This window comes from Opisthocomus hoazin, chromosome 12 (genome assembly GCF_030867145.1).
Source record: "Opisthocomus hoazin isolate bOpiHoa1 chromosome 12, bOpiHoa1.hap1, whole genome shotgun sequence".
In the NCBI taxonomy this organism is placed as follows: Eukaryota; Metazoa; Chordata; class Aves; order Opisthocomiformes; family Opisthocomidae; genus Opisthocomus; species Opisthocomus hoazin.
In genome coordinates this window covers 24,424,232-24,444,050 of record NC_134425.1, presented here as the reverse complement: position 1 = coordinate 24,444,050, position 19,819 = coordinate 24,424,232, and the positions used below count along the sequence as shown (strand labels likewise).

Sequence of the window (19,819 nt, the reverse complement as noted above, 5' to 3'; positions counted from 1 at the left end):
TGTCTTTTCCCTCACCTTTGCTTGTCCCGTGTCTTCCAGATGACCTGATCCAGCTGAGCGCCATATGCTGGATGAGGGAGTTCATCCAGCTGGCTGGCCGGGTGATGCTGCCTTACTCCTCAGGGATCTTGACCGCTGTCCTGCCGTGTCTCTCCTACGATGATCGCAAGAAGAGTATCCTTCTAACTCCGAGCTGCTCCCATTCCTGCTCCAGCAACAAGCAGGGAAGCGCCTGTCTCCTGCTCCCAGGGCGCAGGGCCGGCTGTGCGGCTGGGGAGGGCCAGGAGAAGTCCTCCCACCAAGCGCTAGAACCCGCACCGGCCCTTTGGACACGAGGGGGGTTGCACTAGCTGGGTTGGGGCAGCCCTGCTGGGGCCGCAGCGGTGGCTTCTCCGTGGCTGGCCAGATGTGGCAGTTGGCCGCGTGTGGGACTGCGTGTTTCTTACACTGCCTCCACTCAGACATCAAGGAGGTGGCGAACGTGTGCAACCAGAGCCTGATGAAGCTGGTCATCCCAGAGGACGATGAAATGGATGAGGCCTAGCAGTCGATGACCCTACTGGCAGAGCCCACCTCGGAGGAGGCCCTCTCCAAGCCGGAGGCAGCATCCAGCGGTGAGTCCCTCTTGGTCTGAGCGTTAGGGGTGTGGGGAAGGTCCTCAAGAGGAGTTCTTGAGCTGGTTTGGTGTCATGGGGCAGCTCGGGGCACACAGGACCTCTGTGCTTTCTTTGAGCCATGTAGTCCTGTTTCACAGATGATCCATCCTCTGCTGAGACGGACGTGTTTGGTGCTGTCTGCGTCGCAGGGTCACTGCTCTGGCCTGGAGCCCAAGCAGTGCTGCAGCGCTGCGTTCCCTGGTGAGTGTCTCCTCACCATCCTTCACTTCAACGTAGTCATTCAGTTGACCCGAAAAAGATCATTTCTACTTCAACATTTAGTGTCTGCTGCGTAACGCAGGAGAATAGCCCACCTGTCCTGCAGTGGCTGGTTTGGGAGGAGCTACTGTCACCCAAAGGAGAGCTCAGAGAGCAGTGTTGGTCCTGGAGAGCATCAGCATGTGCGTGGAGGATGTCTGTGTTGGGCAAGGGTAGAGAACAGAAAGGAGAAGAATTTTGGGTCCTTTCCAGATTGACGGTGCTCTGGAGAGGGTTGTGCGGGTGTTATCCCAGTCCTAAAATTTCCAGAACAGAAAAGGCAACAGGCTGCAAGCATGGTGGGAGGCCTTGGAAGAGTGTTCAAGTGAGAAGAAACTAAATGGAGAGGGTCCCGGTGGATGGATGCCTGAAGACAGCAGCGGCTTTAGCCTTCGGGCATCCCTTGGGTGCTGTTGCCCTGGGATGACTGGGTGCTGCTTCTGGCACGTCTTTGTTGTCCGGGCGTGTGAAATAGGTGTGAAAAATGCCACAGATGGCCTAGCTTGAAGTGGCTGCAAAGCGAAGTTGCCCTCACTCTCCTTTCCTTGCATATGAAATCCGGAGGTTGTTTTCTGAGAAGCGATTCCTGTGGACGTCTAGGGAAAATGGAAAGGCTGGACTGCCGCAGGAGGGTGCAGGTTGCTCGTAACGCGCTGTCCAGCCTTGGCCCTTGACTGAGGGGTGGGAAGTAGCTCGATGAAGCCCAAGCCTGCTCCGTAAGGCCTCAGGGTCACAGCCAGTGCTGCAGGATTACAGTGGTAATCCAGTAAATGAGGAATATTTACTACTCTGGCAGGCGGTAATGTGTGGATGGTTGGGTGCGAGGCTGGAGCCAGCCCAGGTGAGGTGGAGGGGTGGTGGGATTCCTGCCGCTGCGTTGGGTTGGTTCTCTGTCTGCAGTTTGGCACCTTGGATTTCGATTAATGCTTATGTCCTTCCAGAGGTTGAAACTCCTTTGTGAGAACTGGGCATGAGCACGCGTAAGTGTTTCACTGAGAAGGCTTGGAGATGATCTTGTTACTTAAGCCTGAACAGGGCAAGATGATTTATCTGGAAAAAATGGTTCAATAGCATCCTGATTCTCACTTAACAGATCTCCTGTCGTCACTCTTCCAGCAAAGTGTACTAGAAAGGCAAATTAACCACTTACTCCAGAGAGAGATGGTTTATCTTTGTGGAAGGAAGAAGAAAGAGGACTTGTAAATAGCAAAGCAAGATGTAGCCACCAGTCTGTGCTCCTACAAGAAAAGCTGGGTGTAGTGTGTTGCAGTGCAGAGCGTGCTGAGGTATCTCCAGCCTTGAAGTCTGGAGGGAAATCGGTTGGTATCAGACCGGCTCGGAGGTTGGTGCTGCTGCCTCAGCACAAGTGACGTGGGGTTCCTCGCAATAAGAGCGTTGGCACAAGGCGTGGTGACAGCCACGGGATCTGTACAGACAGGAAGCTGTGCCTTCGCATGAAACATGGTTTTTTTCATCACGTGCATTAAGAAATGTGCTGTTTATTCTTAATTTCCTGTCCCTTTCAGCACAGTGTCATCAGGGAGCTGTTCAGTTTTATTTTACAGAGGGAAGCTGTTGGACGTATGCACAAAGGGATTTGGGTGCTTTAGGGCCGTATCAAAGTGCTCACATCAACTTTCTCCTCAGCGTGGGTTTTGCCAGGCTCGCGGGCACCGAAGGGCCCCTCTGTGCCTGATTCTGTGCTGTCAGCCTGTGGGATTTTCCAGGTCCTTGCATGAGTGAACTCGCATCGAGCCCTGCCTCGTGCCTACAGATACTTTGGCCGTATGACCCTAGCCCCTATCCCGAGCCAGGTAGCGTTCAGAGGTGAATATTGCTGCCCTAAAGAGGTGAAGGTGCTTCTCTTCACTGCCAATGCAGCTCATGGCCAAAAGCACTCACGGGGGAGCAGGGCGATCCTGTGCAGACGCTGCTTTTCTGCCGAGCCTGAAGCAAAGAGTCTGTAGTAGCTGTGAGCCCACACAGTGAAACAAATCTTCTTCCTTCACTTTGAAGATGCTCCTGGTCTCTGTTTCTTCCTCCAGAGGCTGCTTATGTGTCGCATGTTAAATAGTCATTAGCTAAAAGGCTTTGTAATCCAGGGAGCAGAGCTCCCCAGCCAAGGCTTTTCTTCCACTCTCAAGCATCTTAGCTGCAGCCTGCACATCAGGCTTTTCTTCACTTGATTTCTCCACGCAGCTCTGCGAGGAGATGTGGCAGTGAGCTTGTCTGGGCTGGTGAGCAGGGCTAAGGAACGGCTTTGGCCCCCTCCGTCCCCCTGGGAGGATGGGAAGGCTTAGGCTGGAAGAAGAGCTGGCGAGCTCCAGAGCAGGAATGGAGCTAAGCGTGTTGAGGCTTAGAGCAGGTCGAGGTGCCGGCGTCAGGTTTGGCATTGGGGTGCGGAGGTGCTTTCAAGCCACGTTCTGGGCTCCCCAGTTCAAGAAAGATGAGGAGCTACTGGAGAGAGTCCAGCGGAGGGCTATGAGGATGAGGAGGGGCCTGGAGCATCTCTCCTACGAGGAAAGGCTGAGGGAGCTGGGCTTGTTCAGCCTGGAGAAGAGAAGGCTGCGAGGGGACCTTAGAAATGCCTCCAAATATCTGCAAGGTGGGTGTCAGGAGGACGGGGCCAGACTCTTTCCAGTGGTGCACAGCGACAGGACAAGGGGCAATGGGCACAAACTGAAGCAGAGGAAGTTCCAGCTGAACATGAGGAAGAACTTCTTCCCTCTGAGGGTGACGGAGCCCTGGGACAGGCTGCCCAGGGAGGTTGTGGAGTCTCCTTCTCTGGAGATATTCAAGACCCGCCTGGACGTGGTCCTGTGCAGCCTGCTCTGGGTGACCCTGCTTCTGCAGGGGGTTGGGCTGGGTGACCCACAGAGGTCCCTTCCAACCCCTGCCACGCTGGGATTCTGTGATTCTGTTGGCCTAGATGACCCACAGAGGTCCCTTCCAACCCCGAACATTCCGTCATTCTGTGACTGTGACAGGTACTGCTGCGCACCGCGGGCTCCCTGGCCGGCTCCTGTCCCTCCAGGCATTCCACAGCCACCAGGTAGCCCGTGGTGGTTCAGGAGGCAAGACCGGGCACTACAAAAAGGGAATCTTCCCAGAGAAGTGGGAGTTACCTGTCCTCAGGTAGTGCCTGGCCAGCTGGCGGGGTGGAGGCCGTTTTGTTGGCCAGAGGGCCAACGGCAGGGATGCAGCAGCTCTGTGATACCCTGCAGCTCCTTTCACCCTCGGCGGGAGGTGGATGCCTGCGGGCTCGGGGGCTGGAGGGTGGGGGAGCTGTGAGGCTGGGATGGGGGATGTCGAGGTGGGAAGCTCTCTGAAAACAGGCATTGCGGGCATGATGGACAGGGTTAATTTCAAGTGAAGTGAAATTACAGTTAGAAAATTGGAACGAATAATCCAATTATTTTCCAAACCCGCTAATAAAACGCTGAAATCCAGATTAATGTTCTATCATCCCCATCAGATTTCTCTCTTGAAAAACAGTTATTTCCAGCGTTAAATCCTAGCTGTTGCTGCAGCCTGTCCGTTGCACAGTGCTGTGCTCCCGTGTTTCTGGCAAGAGCAAAGGGGAAATGGCAGCCTTGTCGTTTCTGAGCACTGCAAAGGGCCCAGCACAACAAACCCGCCCAATGCTGTCGCTGTTTGGGGAGTAAAGGAGTGACGTTATCGCCTGGAAGTGACTGGGTAAAGCTGGAGGGGAAGGGCATGGTCATCTTTCTGTAGATGATGTCTTGCTGTATGCAACGAGCCTGCATAAAAATGGTGAAGTGGAACAGAAGGAAGCAGGAGGGAACAGGATCTGTGATTTTCCTTCATGTCGGGACGTAAAAAGGCTGAGGGCAGAGCTTGATTCGAGAGCACTGGTCTGTCAGGTCCCAGAAAACAAGCTGTTCCCTGGTCCACTTAGCCAGAAAGGGAGGGGAGAGTTATTTCTAGTCCGAAGTAGTCCTTAGCGGTGCGTGTTTACCTTGGATTTTTGTTGGTGGTCGAGACCCGCTCTGTGGAGTTGTCTTCTCTCCTTGCCCTCACTCGCACACCCGCCTTGTGCAGTGCAGATGGAGGGGTGGTCGGCGGGCTGGGGACTGGAAGAAGAACGGCCCAGAGACCCGTTAACCTGTGCTGCCTGCGGGATAAGGATGCGGGAAAAGAACTGTCGTTAGGATAAAGTCTTCAGTTGCCCTGCTTTCACATCTATTGCCTCTATATTTGAGCTAATTGCTCATGTTCCTTTAATGGTTTCATGCCGTTATTTCTGCGGTTACAGCCTCTGCCTGTAGGGAGCCTGGAGTTTGGGTGTTAATAAGTAAAAATTAGGGTCCTCGTTCTCCGTGGAGGAACGCTCTTGGGCGCTGTGGTGATTTCATGCCTGGAAGGAGTCATATTTGCTGGATGTTTTTTTGTAACTTAAACCAACCAAATTAGCCTTGAGAAGCTATAGTTCTTAATCAGGGTATTGAACTCTGTGCTCAATTAGTTAGAAACCTCAGCAGGCTCCCGGCACCCACGGTGGACGTTTGGTTTGCAGAGGAGGACAGCGGTCTGGCTTTGTCACTGCTCGGGGCAGCAGCGATCCCTGGGTTTCAGGCTGTTCCTAACCCTCCGAGCGCTTCGTGGGGTCGGGCGCACCATCGTGTCAGCTCAGCTGCTCTTGCCAAATGAAGCGGCTGAGTGATGTTTGGCTTCCTTCTGTTCCCACCAAAAGACTGCTAGAGAGTAATAAAGGACAGTTTGGGTATTAATAGAGATTTGTTTAATAATTCCAGTAAATGGGGTTCCAAAAGTGCTGGAAGGGGGCAAGGTGAGAAATGCCAGCAGGCCCCCGGTGTGTGTCTGTGGCTTGTGGGACTGCTGTTTTGGCTCAGGGATTGTTTGTTCTGGGGTCTGACTTCTATGAATCTCCACTCTGCCACTGAAATATGGTCTTCATCATGGAACGGGGTGGGGAGGCCTCATGTTCTCCACTTCTGAAGGATGCCAGAGCCTGGAGACACAGCTGTGTCCTTGGAGACTGCCGTGAATGGGATTCTAGAATGTCAGAGTCACAGAGTCACAGAATGTTCAGGGTTGGAAGGGACCTCTGTGGGTCATCCAGTCCAACCCTCCAGTGCCATTGTCGCTTCTTCTAGGTGAGCTGAGGCATGGCCGCTGGCAAGCTCCGTCGCCCCAAAATGTCCAATGGATTGCAGAGCAACGTGGTAGCACCTCGTAATGCAAAGCTAGCGAGAGAGGCAGAGGAGCCTGTAACTGTAAGTACCTGCTGTGGCCAGGTAGGAGCTGTGGTAAGGCTGGAAACTGCCCCGGTGTCCCTGCTGTGCCCGTCCCTCCGGTTGTCTAGCAGTATGGTGAAGCTGGGCACCACCTCCCCATCTCTTCAGTGCCATGCTGCTGTTGGAGGTGGCCATCATGCTGCGGTGGGGGATGGACTGTGTGCTGCTTCGGGGAAAGTCCACAGTCTCCCCTGGATGGGCCAGTGGAGCCAAGTGAAATGAATGTAGTGGGCATTGCCGTGGAATAGATGGAGCATGAGCATATGTGCTGCTTTCCATCCTTGTTGCTGTGTGGGCAGTAACATCTTCTGTAATGTAGGCCTCGTTGCCAGTGCAGCTCCGACCATGCCTCTGGGCAGCTGGGCATGTGGTGGGTTGCTCAAAGTCTGCTTGAAGACTGGAGAGACGTGGCTGGTCCCACATAGACTAGGTTCCAAGCAGCTCTTTTATTGCATCTCATATCGTGCGTGGAGAGCAGATCCAGCCCCGCAAACAGCTATGGAGTCAGGGCAATTCCTCCTTCCCATCCACACACATCCCCTTTGCTGGCCGGAGGTGACCCAGCGCTGAGGCTGTGTCAAGGAAATATCTCTGTGTACTTCTGTGGAGGGGTCTGTTAGGCCAGAAGAGAGAGAGAAGAAGTGCTAGTTAAAAAGAGAGAACTCCAACTTGGACGCATTCCTCTCCACCTCGGTCTGGGCACAAGGCTGCTTTTCTGCTTCGCTTCGACTCAGCCAGCAGTGACGTCTCCACCTGCGTGTTGGCTGTGAGCATCGTGCAAGGGTGGAGCTGGGGGAGTTCTGGTAACTCCTCCCCGCTACCTGGAAAGGTCACTGGCTCAATCCAGCAAAACTAAAGAGAAAACAAATGCCCGACGAGCGGAAATCCCCAAATGTGTCACATCAGATCATGAAAGAGAAGCTGATGGGACAGAGCCACTTGGTTAGAACATGTGTATTCTGCTCTGCATTATTAATTTACTGGTGTTAAATATTTCAGCAGGTAGCTTACGGGACTTCCAGGACTGTCCTAGTTGGGGGGATCACAAATTGTTCATCAGTGGCACTGGAACAAGGAAAGCCTTTCTGAGCACAGGCAGTTCTGTAGCTCTTGCTGGTGTTTTGTGTTTCAGCTGACTCCCTCCGCCTTCCTGAAGGAGAGGTCTCTGACCACCAAGCAGAGGCTGGCCAGCACTCGGGAGATGAGGGGGCCCCGGATTATCCAGCCTCTAGACATGAGTGAAACCTCCCATCAAAAGGTAGCCTTTCCCTGCCCTTGTCCTTGCTGTTTGTGACGTTTGGAGAGAGTGCGTGCTTGTGGCAGGCTTGCGTCCAGCGTGTTGCAATACCTCACTGACGGGGTCCTGTTGTCCTTGCAAACTGCTGCTGGTGGCAGAGTTCCTTCTGCTGGGGGAAAAGCGATGCTGGAGGCCTGATCTGTGTTAAGCCAAGAGAAATAACCTCTGCTGAAGTTGGTGGGCTTTGCTGGAGCTGAGCTGCCATCTCTAAAGCACGGTGCTGGGGGCAGGCTGTGGTAGGACACAAGGGCATGAGCTTGCTGTTTTCTGCCGTCCTGCTGGCAATAGCCACTGCTTTGGCACTGTCGCGTGCTTGGGGTCGTAGGACTCCCTCCGTGGCAGCAGCAGTGGGCTTTGCAGGCTGGGGGCCTGTGCTAATGACTCAGGATTTCACAAAACCAGCTGCATTAATGCTGTTGAGTGGAACAAGATGTGGGACCCTCACAGGGTGTGAGGTTTGGAGGCTGCAGGATCCTGCCAGGCAGGCAGGGAAATCGCCCTGTGCAGTGCAGTGGGTGTGCTTTATCTGGATCAGTGTGTACTTAAATGTGTGGTTAAAGCTGCTTTTCGTACAGAACTGCTCTGTGTAACACACAGCCCAAGCGGGCAGAGTACTGACTTAGGCTGCTGAGTGGAAAATTGCCGGGAAAAGCCCTGTAACAGGTTGGTTAAGGGTTGCCCCAGACAGCACGGGAGGTTGGGAACGCAGCAGAGGAGCGCACAAATCGCTGGCCGTGCGCCGCGGCTGCTGGCTTCGGCGTGGACGGGAGCTCTGTGGAGGAGCAGGAGGCCTGCTGGCGTCTTCCGAGCAGGCATGCCGATGCTGGAAGACAGGAGGCAGAGCGGGGAGGAGTTTTCCCAAGTAATGCCTCTGTAAATATTTGCAGTTTGTAATACCTTTTCAGACGTGCTTCTGCAGTAGCATTGAATAAAACAGCAATGACAGAATAGGGTAAAGCATCTACTTAAAGCTGATGGAAGAAGGAGACGCCAAGTCCAGTCTTACCCAAGTTGCCCAGTAATGCTGAGAAAAGCGCTGAACCTTATCACCATCCAGCGTTGACCTCATTTGTCTTTTTCTTAACTTCTGTGTTCCTTTCTTTTTGGCCTTACCTCCTCTGCCACCATTCTCTTCTTACTGGTTTCTAGGCTCTATATCAAAAAAAGATATTTGGGGCTGTATGGGACTTGGTCTCTCTGTCTCCGAGTAAAGATCATCCCAAAATTGTCTCTCGTGGAGTCTCATGTAAACACTTGGGTTGTTCTTGCTCCATGAGTGCTCGTGGCTGTCTCGGCAAGTGCTCTGGAGCTGTGTGAGCACGCTAGCACGGGGCTCCGCTGGAGGTAAGTGCTGCCTTGCGTTTCGGAGAAGGAAATCTGGAGAAACACCTACCAGAAGAGCTGCTTAGCTTGAGCCTGCTTGAAGTGGTCCAGAACCTTCTGATGGGCCCCGAATGTGGGTGAGTGAGCTACTCTTCCCCTAGAGTGAGCTAGGCAGATGTACTCACCGCGAGACTTCACTTCAGTGGGCATCAGCGTAGGATCCTCGTTCAGGAATCTCTCCCCAGCAGCTGAGTTTCTCACTCGTGTCTCTCTTGTATCTCCAGTTCTCAGCGGTTGACCTGGAACAGAGCTCGTTTCAGCCTATCCCATCAGAGGTGGTGATTCAGAACTACGTCCCCTACGAGGTCTACGAGGTGCCACTGATTCTGAGGAACAAGGACAAGGTAAGCGCTGCGACGCGGAGGTTTACCGCTGTCCTGGAAGAGGAGAACAGTGTAATTCACGTGGTGTACAGCACAGCACGTTACCTGCTGCAGCACAGCACACCCGGAATAGAATGTCCCATCACCTTTATTTTGCAAGATCATAGAATCATAGAATGATAGAATGGTTTGGGTTGGACGGGACCTTAAAGCTCATCTGGTTGCAACCCCACCGCCTTGAGCAGGGACCCCTTCCGCCAGCCCAGGGTGCTCAGAGCTCCATCCAACCTGGCCTTGAACACTGCCAGGGAGGGGGCAGCCACAGCTTCTCTGGGCAGCCTGGGCCAGTGTTTCACCACCCTCATGGTGAAGAATTTCTTCCTAATATCTCATCTAAATCTGCCCTCTTTAGCTTAGAGCCGTTCCCCCTTGTCCTATCACTACACCCCCTTGTGAAAAGCCCCTCTCCATCCTTCCTGATCCTTCCTGTAGACCCCTTCAGGCACTGGCAGCTGCTCTAAGGTCACCCCGGAGCCTTCTCTTCTCCAGGCTGAACAGCCCCAGCTCCCTCAGCCTGTCCTCATAGGAGAGGTGCTCCAGCCCTCAGATCATCTCCGTGGCCTCCTCTGGCCCCGCTCCAACACATCCATGTCCTGCTTATACTGGGGGCTCCAGAGCTGGACACAGGACTCCAGGGGGGTCTCACGAGAGCGGAGTAAAGGGGCAGAATCCCCTCCCTCGCCCTGCTGGCCACACTTCTCCTGATGCAGCCCAGGGTACGGTTGGCTTTCTGGGCTGCCAGCGCACATTGCCGGCTCGTGTTGAGCTTCTCATCCACCAGTACCCCCAAGTCGTTCTCCTCAGGGCTGCAATGGTGGGGAATCTTCCCATGCTGGGGCTTCTCCCCCCGACTTTGGCCGTGCGTTGGCAGTGTCTAACCCAAAGAATCTTTTGCGGTGAGCATCCTTCCCCTTGAAAGCCCTGGATTGATGGGAATGTTGAGGGCTGTGCTGTTAGCTGCTCTCGTGCTTCACCTCGAGAGCTGCAGCCCGTCCCGGTGGCTGCTTGCTGCTGCTTGGTTTCTGGCAGGGCACCTCTGCCTCTCGTCGCCTGCTTTGTTTGCCTGTGTGCAGCTCACGGTCAAAGCACAGGGCTTGGGTCTTCTCCACTTCGTGCTGGAATGAAGTTATAATTAGCAGCGTAAGCACTCCAGGAAAGGTCTTTTGAAGCAGCAGTGGAAACAGACTGATTTAGCAGAAGCAAAGGGAGGCTTTTAGGTGCAGGTTTAGGCTCAGATGAATTCAGTTCTGCTCAGGTTTCTCTCAAACATGGTGGCTCTCTGCTTTCCCTTTGGAGAGCCCCAGCACATCCAGAGTAATGTGTGCTTGAAGGTCTCCACCTTTACTTGAAAAATGTTGTGATTCTTTTGAGATTTCCCAAGAAAGCTGAGACGGGAAAAGTAGAAAAATGTCATCAATCTTGTTCCACTGTAAGGAGGAAAAGGGGGACCTTTTGACTTTCAGCAGGGGAAATGTTTGCTCAAATGAGGCGTGTGCCAAGAGCAAGGTGGTGGGAAAAGGTGGGAGGGAGGCAAGGAGCCGGGTTCGGTGTTCTCTCCCAGAGCACTTTCCTGCATGCAAGGCTTTCCCTTGCTGCGTAACAGGAAGTGTACTGGAAGTAGAGAAAGGTCAGAAAAAGCAAGGTGTAATTAAAGATACTCTTCTGTAATGAAGAGTAAGACATATGCATGAGAGGAGGGCAGGGTGGGAAGGTGGAGGTGTGCAGGAGAGCAGGTGAATTAAACCCCTCCCCATATCTGCCTGTTGGGGGATCAAACAGGTGGGCAAAACGAAAAAGCTCATTGCGGATGGAGGAACAGAAAGAGAATTCAAAGTAAATCCCGAGAGAACAGGTTTTGACAGGGACACGGCTGGAAATGGAAGAACTTTGGTGCAGGCGTGGTCCCTCGGTGACTCCGGGAGGGTACCGCGCCATTCCTGGTCTGGCGTTTGGCTTGGGAATATCGGAAAGATGCTGCGTGGACGCCATGCCATTCATGTGGTCCACGCTGATTCTGAGCATTCTTTTCTCTAGGTATCCTCTTTCCTGATTAAAATCTGCCTCAGTTTCTCTTCTCCTATGGCTCTGCTGTCACCAGGCACTGGCTGCAGTCACCAGGCAGCAAGAGCCTCCAGAGAGCCGAGCTTGGTTTTTAATAACGAAACCACGCTGTGAGTCAGCGCTGGTCATGTATCTCAAGGCAGAAAATGCCTGTGAAGCCCATAATTGATAGGCAGAGCCTGGGGGGTCATCTGGCTTTCCGTCGTTTTGGCAAGTTGACTGCTCTCATCTTCTGCATCAGCCTTTCCTTGTGGGGTGTCGGGCTTCTCACTTGCTTCTTTACAGCCCCCTTTAAATTCTCTTGGCTGTCTCCTTGTTTCTGGGGTTGTCTCTTTGTCTTCCTATGTTCTTCCTTTTGCTCTTCAGGTTTGCTTTTATTGCCAGTAAGGCCACAAAGTCTGCGGTCTCCTTCTCATAGCGGGCTGCCCACATGACTCTGTAGCACCACAGCTTGACTGCCCCACTCCAACCCAGTATGTCAGAAGGGAATTTCTTCCTTGCCCCGGTATAACAAATACCGTTTTGCCTGCAGGCAACAAATTCTTCTCCTAGAGGTACAACTGCCTGGAGGTGTGCAGGCAGGTTCTTTGGGCTTGTGGAATATGGGGATGACTTGATTCAGGTATTGTATCTGCGTCCTGCTGGTGTCTTACATGCTTGGCGATTCCTCCACAGCATGCTTCTTGTCTTGAGCTCTTTTGCCTGGGCAGAAGAGATTCAAGTCTATCCTTGTGTATGACGTGCATGTACCTCAAGAGCTAGAAGTGCTTTGGAAAGATGTTTAAAGAAGGATGTGACCAGGGCATGGCTGGGTCTTGTCTTTTGATGTTTCCATATGACTGGGAAAATCATAGTTTCATGTCTTGCCCGCAGGTTCCTCGGCTGGTGAAAGTCGTCTTGGAGAGCTCACCTTATTTCAAGTTGATCAGCCACAATGGTGTGTGCCGTAAGGTAGCACCTGGCATGTCTTCAACTTTCCGCATTCGTTTCACCCCGGAGGAGAACAAGGTGAGACCAGAGGTCCCAAGAGGTTGGTGCCTTCAGGGGAGGTTGAACCTCCAGGGCTGGATTCAGAACAAGGCAGCTGGTGTGGGTTGTGCGCAACAGTCCTGGTTTCAGTGAGGTTGCACTGGGTCTAGAACTGGGGAAAACTTTCCCCACAGTCGAGACGATGCTCTCCCAGGCTAGAAGCCGTTACATGTTTCAGACTGTTTTTATCCTTCGGTGCAGGAAGGTTTAATGGCTTCAAGGATGACAGTCTGCTGTGGGGTGGCCTCTCAAGGGGTTGGTTTCTGGTATCTGTCCGTTGCTGCATAATTATGGGTTTGCTCTGCTAATTATAAACTGAAAGGTCTGTTCACAAGAGCCCTGTTATTTGGAGGACCCTAAGCGAGCCTTATCAGAGTGAGGACCACCACCTTTGAAAGCTGGAGTCACCTTGACGTATATCATGTTGGACGCAGCATTGAGACAGCTGAACATCGTGTCTAAAGTCGCCGTTTTTCTTTGCACGCTGGCCCTGCTGTGAGCTCTGTTCCAGGCTGTGGTCAGGCAGCCTGCAGCTGGTCACGCCTTGGCGTTGCGTGGTGCAGCAGGGACTGACGGGCTGTGCTTGCTTTCCCTGAGGAACTTGAGCATTCGAGAGGGAAGATGCGTGTGGAACAGTAGGAAGAAGGCAGGGAGATGTATGAAGATGTTTAGGCATCTCTCTCCTCAGTGGCGGGGGTTTAATTATCATGGGAAATAGTAGAGGAATGAGTAGATCGGAGAGCTTTTCTCTTTCCCATCTGGCAGCCGCTTCCCTGCCTTCCCCTGGCTGGGAGCAAAGATGGTGCTGTCATCCGCTGTGTTTTCAAGCCTTGCAGCTGTGCTGTCCCTGAGGGCGCCTGCCTGCCTGTGATCCAGCTGCGAGCCGCGGGGAGCCAGCCTGGCACAGACGCGCTGAGCTCCCATGTCCTTAGCTCAGCAGGAGGTTGGTGTGCTGCAGGTGACTTTGGGCCACCGGCCTGGAAGAGCATGTGTAGGGTGAAAGGACAGGTAGAGTCTGCAGGCAGGCGCCTTGGCCCAGAGCCTGGGGCTGGTTGGACTGGGGTGGCTGTGTTTTCCTGCGTGTTACTGTGGCTGCTCTGTCAGCCGGCACCTATTCCATGCCGGCCATGCGATGCTCTTGCTTAGAAGTTTGAACATCAGTGCCGTGGCAAGTCTGATTCTCAGTGGCGTGATCTGGAGGCTTGTCAATGCAGAAGGGTTTGGTAGGTGGCGTGGAAGGGAGGAAGCGTTGCAGGGAAGCAGAGACAGGCAGGCTGACTGCTTCCGTCAGCATCCTGCTGCCTGGTGGCACCGTTCTTGGCATGGCTTTGCTGGAGAGGCAAGGTTCGGGGGTAGCTCTGAGCCAGCTGATGTTTCTGCACTGGGCCGGAGGTGCGAGGTCTCTTTGGGCACAGCTGTTTTCTCGTCTTCCATTTGCTGCGTAGGTTTAGTTGAACACTTTGTGCTATCCTTAAACAGCATGGATATGGAAATCTAAAGACTGCCTGTTGATCACGCACGTGGCAAAGCCCTTTTGAACATGTCCTTGTGCACCCCCTGCCAAGCTTCAAGGATGTGGCTGCCTTGCTGGGACGGGAGTTAGTCCTGTGCCACAGCTGGGGTCTTAACAGTGCCTTTAGTAGGCATGGAGGTGTTGGGTGGATGGTTGGGCTTGATGATCTTAGAGGGCTTTTCCAACCTATGAGTCTGTGATTTAATAGTATGCAGGGGTGATGGAAGCAGATTCTTGTTACTGCTGTAATCGCTTCTGTGAAATTATTCTGTTTTGGTGCCTCAGAATCAAGGTATGGCGTAATTTTGCCTGGTTCTGCTGCGAAAAGCAGAGGGATCAACGGGGTTGTTTCTTCTTTGCAAGCTAACAGCCCTGTCCAGCTGACGCTAGTGGAATGCAAGGTCATTAACATAAAAAGCACTGTTATGTTACTGAATGCTGCTGTCAGTCAGAGAAGAGAGCCGTTTTTCTTCTGCCGTGGGGATGGTGCTAAGCGCACTGTTCTGATCCTGTTCCTTTCCCTGCAGGATTATTTCCACCAGCTCACCTGCATCACAGAAAGGGAAAAGTTTCTGGTGCCGATCCGAGCTATAGGTGCCCGAGCTATCCTGGACTTCCCCGACCAGCTGAACTTCTCCGTCTGTCCGGTCAAGTCCAGCACCCAGAAAACTCTGCTGGTCCGCAACATCGGTAATCGGGAGGCCCGCTTCTGCATCAGCACTCAGAGGTAAAGCAGCCCAACATCTCGCTTGTGCGGAACGCTGCGGTGTGATCATGTGGCTGGTGAACAGTACCAAAACGGAGCCGGAGCATCTGAGCTGCTGTGTTGCCGCCAGAGCTGGAGGCGGGCAGGACATGGGGGATTTGCAGTTGCTTACAGTGTTCTAAGCGTGATGCAGCCTTTGATAAAACTCTGCAAGCTGCGGCAGAGCTTTATGCTGCATTGATGCGTCTCCAGCACAGCATCTAGCAAGACTGATTCTGTCAGACTGAAAGCACAAAAATCTCGGAAGGCAACTCGACTGCCCTTGGGCTGCGTAGGGTACTGCCTGGCGTATGGCAGCTCCAGCAGCTCAGTTCGTGTAAAGCGAATACGGTGTTGGGAAATGGGCAGCGATGACCTGGTGAGAAAGACGTTTAAGGATTTATCAGCAGCTGTGGCTCTATTACAGCTGCAGTCGGAGATTGTAGATCAAAGCAATTGGTATTGAGGCCCTGACAGTAACGCTGCATGGTCCAGGAACTTTGTTTTCCAGGAGGCTGGGTCTGGTCCCTAGAACCATTCTTTAGCAGAATGAGCTCTGAAGTGGAGATGAGCAGGCACTGGCTTCAAGGCTGTACTGTGGCCCCAAACCGGAATGCTAGTGAGGGCACGGGCAAAAGGTGCAGCAAATACGTGGTGCATGGGTCAGGGGCCTTTTTTCTTCTGGAGCTTTATCTCTTCCGAATTTCCCGGAGGGTGCTAGAATGTGTTAGTAGTTAGCTTGCAACCTCCCGATCGTAAGTGCTGTCTGAAACGGTTACGGACCGCTACCAGCTGAATACCCCCCTTCTCTGGGGGGCCACGAGCGCGTGGGGTTCTGGTGCTCCCCGAAGCAATTGCCTGATGTGACTTGTGTTGTGGACAGCCTGTGCTGCTCCTTTTGGTCTCAGAAGACGGTCCCTCATTTTCCAGCTTGCTGAACTGGAGAGGGTAACGCCTTTTTGACACCGCATCGGCCAGGAAACCGGTTCAGTTGGCGAGTGGTTGGTTGCGAGTTGCTTGGTCTTGGAGTAGGAGCTGAGGTCAGGAGTGCAGCAGAGACCTGCTGTCCGACTCGGTGCGCCTGGGTTGCCTCGATTTCTTCCCCGGGGAAACAGGGCTCAGAAGACGACTTTTTACTTTTCTCCTGTGAAACGTGAGGGTCCAAGAGGAGCTCCCACCAAAGCCTGGCAAGGCTATTTAAGCAGGCTGCTGTTTTTCACGTTGGAAAATACGTAGGCAGGAACTTGTAAATGGCTGCACAGATTTCCTCTGGGGTTTCCAGATCTAGCTGTCACCGCTGAAATAAATACCTAGGAAATGCCTAGCATCTTTTTGCAACACGCTTAGCAGCTACGCTGAATCTCGCTTGATAGAGATCTGAAGTTTCTGAACTTCATCAATCAAATATTTGTCCTGATTTTCAAGAAAGAAATAGGAAGCATTACAACAGCTTTATTTCAAACTCTGAATAAATGTATTGCGTGTGTACGGAGATCAAAAGCTGAGATGATTCCCTTTGTCAGCGGAGGGCATCTGTCGTCTCTTCCATTTCATGATGAACTTTTGAAAGCCAGTTTGGAATTTCAAACAGATTATTTCAATCTTTGACTATAAGCAGTATTTTATTCTAATGAAGTCACCCCCACTTTCAGTCAGGTTTCTTTTTAAATAGTCTGAAGCTTCTGTGTTTCTGCTCTCTCTTTTTTGCTTTATGCGTTCAGCGAAATGTCCTAATGAATTCTTCACTGGAAACTTTGCTGAAGGTTGAGTTCCACTAATGCCTGTCTAGCTACCACCTGCCTGTACATCTATGCAAGGATGTACAGGAACAATGAGAAATGTGGGGAATGTGAAATGGAATTGGGCTGCAGAAAACACGGCCACATTTTGACTGCTTCTTTCAAAAAGAAAAAAAACCCCAGAGCCCTCCCCATTGTGCAGCCTGGCACTGTACCTGTCTTCCCTCTGCGTGTCCATACCCAGCTCTTAACTGTGTAGCTTGGTAATAAAAAATAAGAATAGTATAAATATAGAAAGTCCCTTCCTGTTGTTCTCATTGTTAAGGTGGGATAATGAGTTTCTTCTCGGTGACATTCCGGGAGATAAATGTCATTCCAGTCCATTTGAGTTGCAAATGGTGTCTGGAAGCGGATATCGGTGGGACACTGCCTTTCTCTGACATTAGACATGGTGCTAGGCCGTGCTGCGGGGCTAGGGAGGAGCAGTTGGAGATCAGATCTGTTTGGGAATGTCCGCAAGAAGCTCTGAAAGCTCCGCAGATTTTGCTACAAGGCAGAGTGCTTGGAGCCCCCTTGCCTCCCTCCCTGTAGTGCCCGTAGACTACGTGGAGGCCTGGGACTGAAGAGCTACAGTAGGACACAGAAAGAGCAGCCGGGGATGTGAAAACAGAGCCCAGGTACCGGGAAAGGCAGAGCTGGGGGATGGGACTGTACGCAGGAGCTTTCAGCACGGGCATGGAGTCTGGGATGCTTTGGCCTAACAGACTGGGTTTACTGGAATAGTTGTACTGCTTGACTTTGGCTGCTATACCACTACTAAAAGTAATCTATAGTGAGATGAAACGATCTTTGGGTTTTTCCTGCAGTAGGTCGTAGTGGACAGATGAGGCAATTCGATCGCCCGTGGATTTTACTGCCTGCCTTGGGGTCGGAGGTAGCTTTTAGTGAAGCGGATTTTCCCAAACGCCAGTGACTTTTGTCATGTGAATTAAGGGACCAGTAGAAAGAGAATTTGGGTGTAGAAGGTCAGCGTGCCATGGGACTCGAGGAAGGATATTGCAGCCTCCTTGCACACTGCCATTACTGAAGATCTGGTTGCAGGAGAGAAGGGGACGTGGTGGTTCGAGAGCCTGAGTCACAGAATCGCCAGCTTTGTTCGCTTGTCAGTTGTGTTTCTGTATTAGGGCAGGAGTGTTTGGCCCGTGGTATCCTCAGGGATGTGACCTTTGCCCAGCTTTATAAAGAAGGGGAGCTGATCCCTGGTGCCAGTAAGCAAAAGGTAAATGACAAAATACATCATTATGAAGTTGCTTACGCAACAACGCTGCAAATGAAATGGTCACAATTCTCTGGTCTTCAAGACAGACTTTTATTCTCCCTGTCTGATTTCTAGGCTGTAATCTCCCTGCAACAGGTATTGCCTTGACATTTGCGTCTCTGGAGGTGAGGTTTATAGGTGGCAGAAAAAAGTCAGTGTCGAGCTGTGCATGCCGATGGTCTCTGCAGCAGTGAGAGTCAGTAGCTGTGCTTCTGGTCCTGTGTTGTGTTTTCCTTCTGCTGGCTGTGGTTTGTTTGCTCCTTGCGTGCACAAGTGAGCTGCAGTGAAGTGGACTGCGGAAGGGGTATAATCCCCACATCTCCCTCAGGAATCCTGATGTGCCTCTTCCTCTGTGTTGCAGCCCTTTTGCTGTCGATCGCTCCGTCGGGACGCTTGGGGTTGGTGACGCCATGCAAGTCACGGTGGAGTTTCACCCGCTGAAGACTGGGGATCATTCCAGATCCCTGATCGTTCACTATGACACAGGTAAGTGCTGGGCATTGCGTGGTGCACGCTCTCTGTGTCCTTCAAAACAGAGAATTCCTTATGGCAGATCGATGCCGAGGTACAATAACACCCTTTTGAGTGAGGAGCTCTGCTCTCACGGCGTGCTTCTGTTTTCAGTGAGAAAGCAGCAGGACCTGTCTCTCTTCAGCTGCGTTCGTAGCAGGGATAAGAGCAAGGCACTGGCTTCTGGCAAACTGGGCAAAGGAAATGAAATTTGCTTTCCGTGCGACCTGAATAGTCCAAATTTGACTGTTGTGTGTTCCTAACGAGATTTAAAATCCAAATTCAGCCAAGAAGGAGTAGCGGGATAAAGGCAGAATGTGTCTCAGTGAAGACGAAGCGCAGCAGGGTGCTGTTTTGTTTCTATTCGGCCTAATCAGTCTGGCTACCAGCTTCCTGATATTTAGAGCAGCAATCAATGAAGGAAAGTATTAGCTGGTGAATACTAGGAAAACATTCTTCATACAACCCGAAATTTGTTTTGAAATCTTGTTCAAGTGTTTGCTCATCCATTCATTGAGCTAGACTTTCCGGCTACACAAAATTTGTCTTTCTGTTTAAGAGCAATTTGTACTGCCTGAAAACTATTCCCTCTTGCACCAGGCTGATCATATAGCATTAGAAGAATTCGGAAAGATGCTTTAGCTCTTCTTGAAATTCCCTCTTTTTCTTTTTCCTGCACAACAGGCACCACGGAGGATGACCCAATGTTAGATTTGGTACTTCAAGGCAGTGAAAAGTTAGGATCTGCCAGCATGCCCGTGTCCGTAGTCACAGAATCACTGAATGGTAGGGGTTGGAAGGGCCCTCTGTGGGTCACCCAGTCCAACCCCCTGCCGAAGCAGGGTCACCCAGAGCAGGCTGCACAGGACCACGTCCAGGTGGATCTTGAATATCTCCAGAGAAGGAGACTCCACAGCCTCCCTGGGCAGCCTGGGCCAGTGCTCAGTCACCCTCAGAGGGAAGAAGTTCTTCCTCATGTTCAGCTGGAACTTCCTCTGCTTCAGTTTGTGGCCGTTGCCCCTTGTCCTGTCGCTGGGCAGCACTGGAAAGAGTCTGGCCCCGTCCTCCTGACACCCACCCTGCAGATATTTGGAGGCGTTTCTAAGGTCCCCTCTCAGCCTTCTCTTCTCCAGGCTGAACAAGCCCAGCTCCCTCAGCCTTTCCTCGTAGGAGAGATGCTCCAGGCCCCTCCTCATCCTCGTAGCCTTCCGCTGGACTCTCTCCAGTAGCTCCTCATCTTTCTTGAACTGGACAGAGTACTCCAGATGGGGCCTGACCAGGACAGAGTAGAGGGGGAGGAGAACCTCCCTCAACCTGCTGGCCACACTCCTCTTGATGCATCCCAGGATCCCATTGGCCTTCTTGGCAGCCAGGGCACACTGCTGGCTTATGGTCAACCTGTCGTCCACTAGGACACCCAGGTCCCTCTCCGCAGAGCTGCTCTCCAGCAGGTCTGCCCCAGCCTGTACTGGTGCATGGGGTTGTTCCTCCCCAGGTGTTACATGGTCATGCAGATGGATGCAGGAATAAAGCAGTGGTGTTTCTGCTGTGTGGAAGAGCATCGTTCAGGAGTGCCAAACCCAAAGCATCTGCTCTACGGCTCCATAAGAAGTCTAGCTTTTAATTTCAGGTTCAGGCATTGCTTCTC

At 52.4% G+C, this 19,819-nt stretch overlaps 1 protein-coding gene across 3 annotated transcripts in view; it reads left to right on the top strand.

Moving 5' to 3' along the window:
• Positions 1–528: 528 nt before the first annotated feature.
• The window catches only part of LOC142362889 (hydrocephalus-inducing protein homolog), a 59,663-nt gene continuing 40,372 nt past the window's right edge, over positions 529–19,819 (top strand). For all 3 annotated transcript variants that reach the window (XM_075433971.1, XM_075433972.1, XM_075433974.1), the window contains exons 1-7: positions 529–614; positions 6,053–6,172; positions 7,326–7,451; positions 9,098–9,217; positions 12,191–12,325; positions 14,387–14,586; positions 18,023–18,147. In XM_075433971.1, coding sequence (XP_075290086.1) covers positions 6,065–6,172; positions 7,326–7,451; positions 9,098–9,217; positions 12,191–12,325; positions 14,387–14,586; positions 18,023–18,147 — 814 coding nt within the window. In that variant the 5' untranslated portion in view covers positions 529–614; positions 6,053–6,064. The remainder of the gene's footprint in view (positions 615–6,052; positions 6,173–7,325; positions 7,452–9,097; positions 9,218–12,190; positions 12,326–14,386; positions 14,587–18,022; positions 18,148–19,819) is intronic.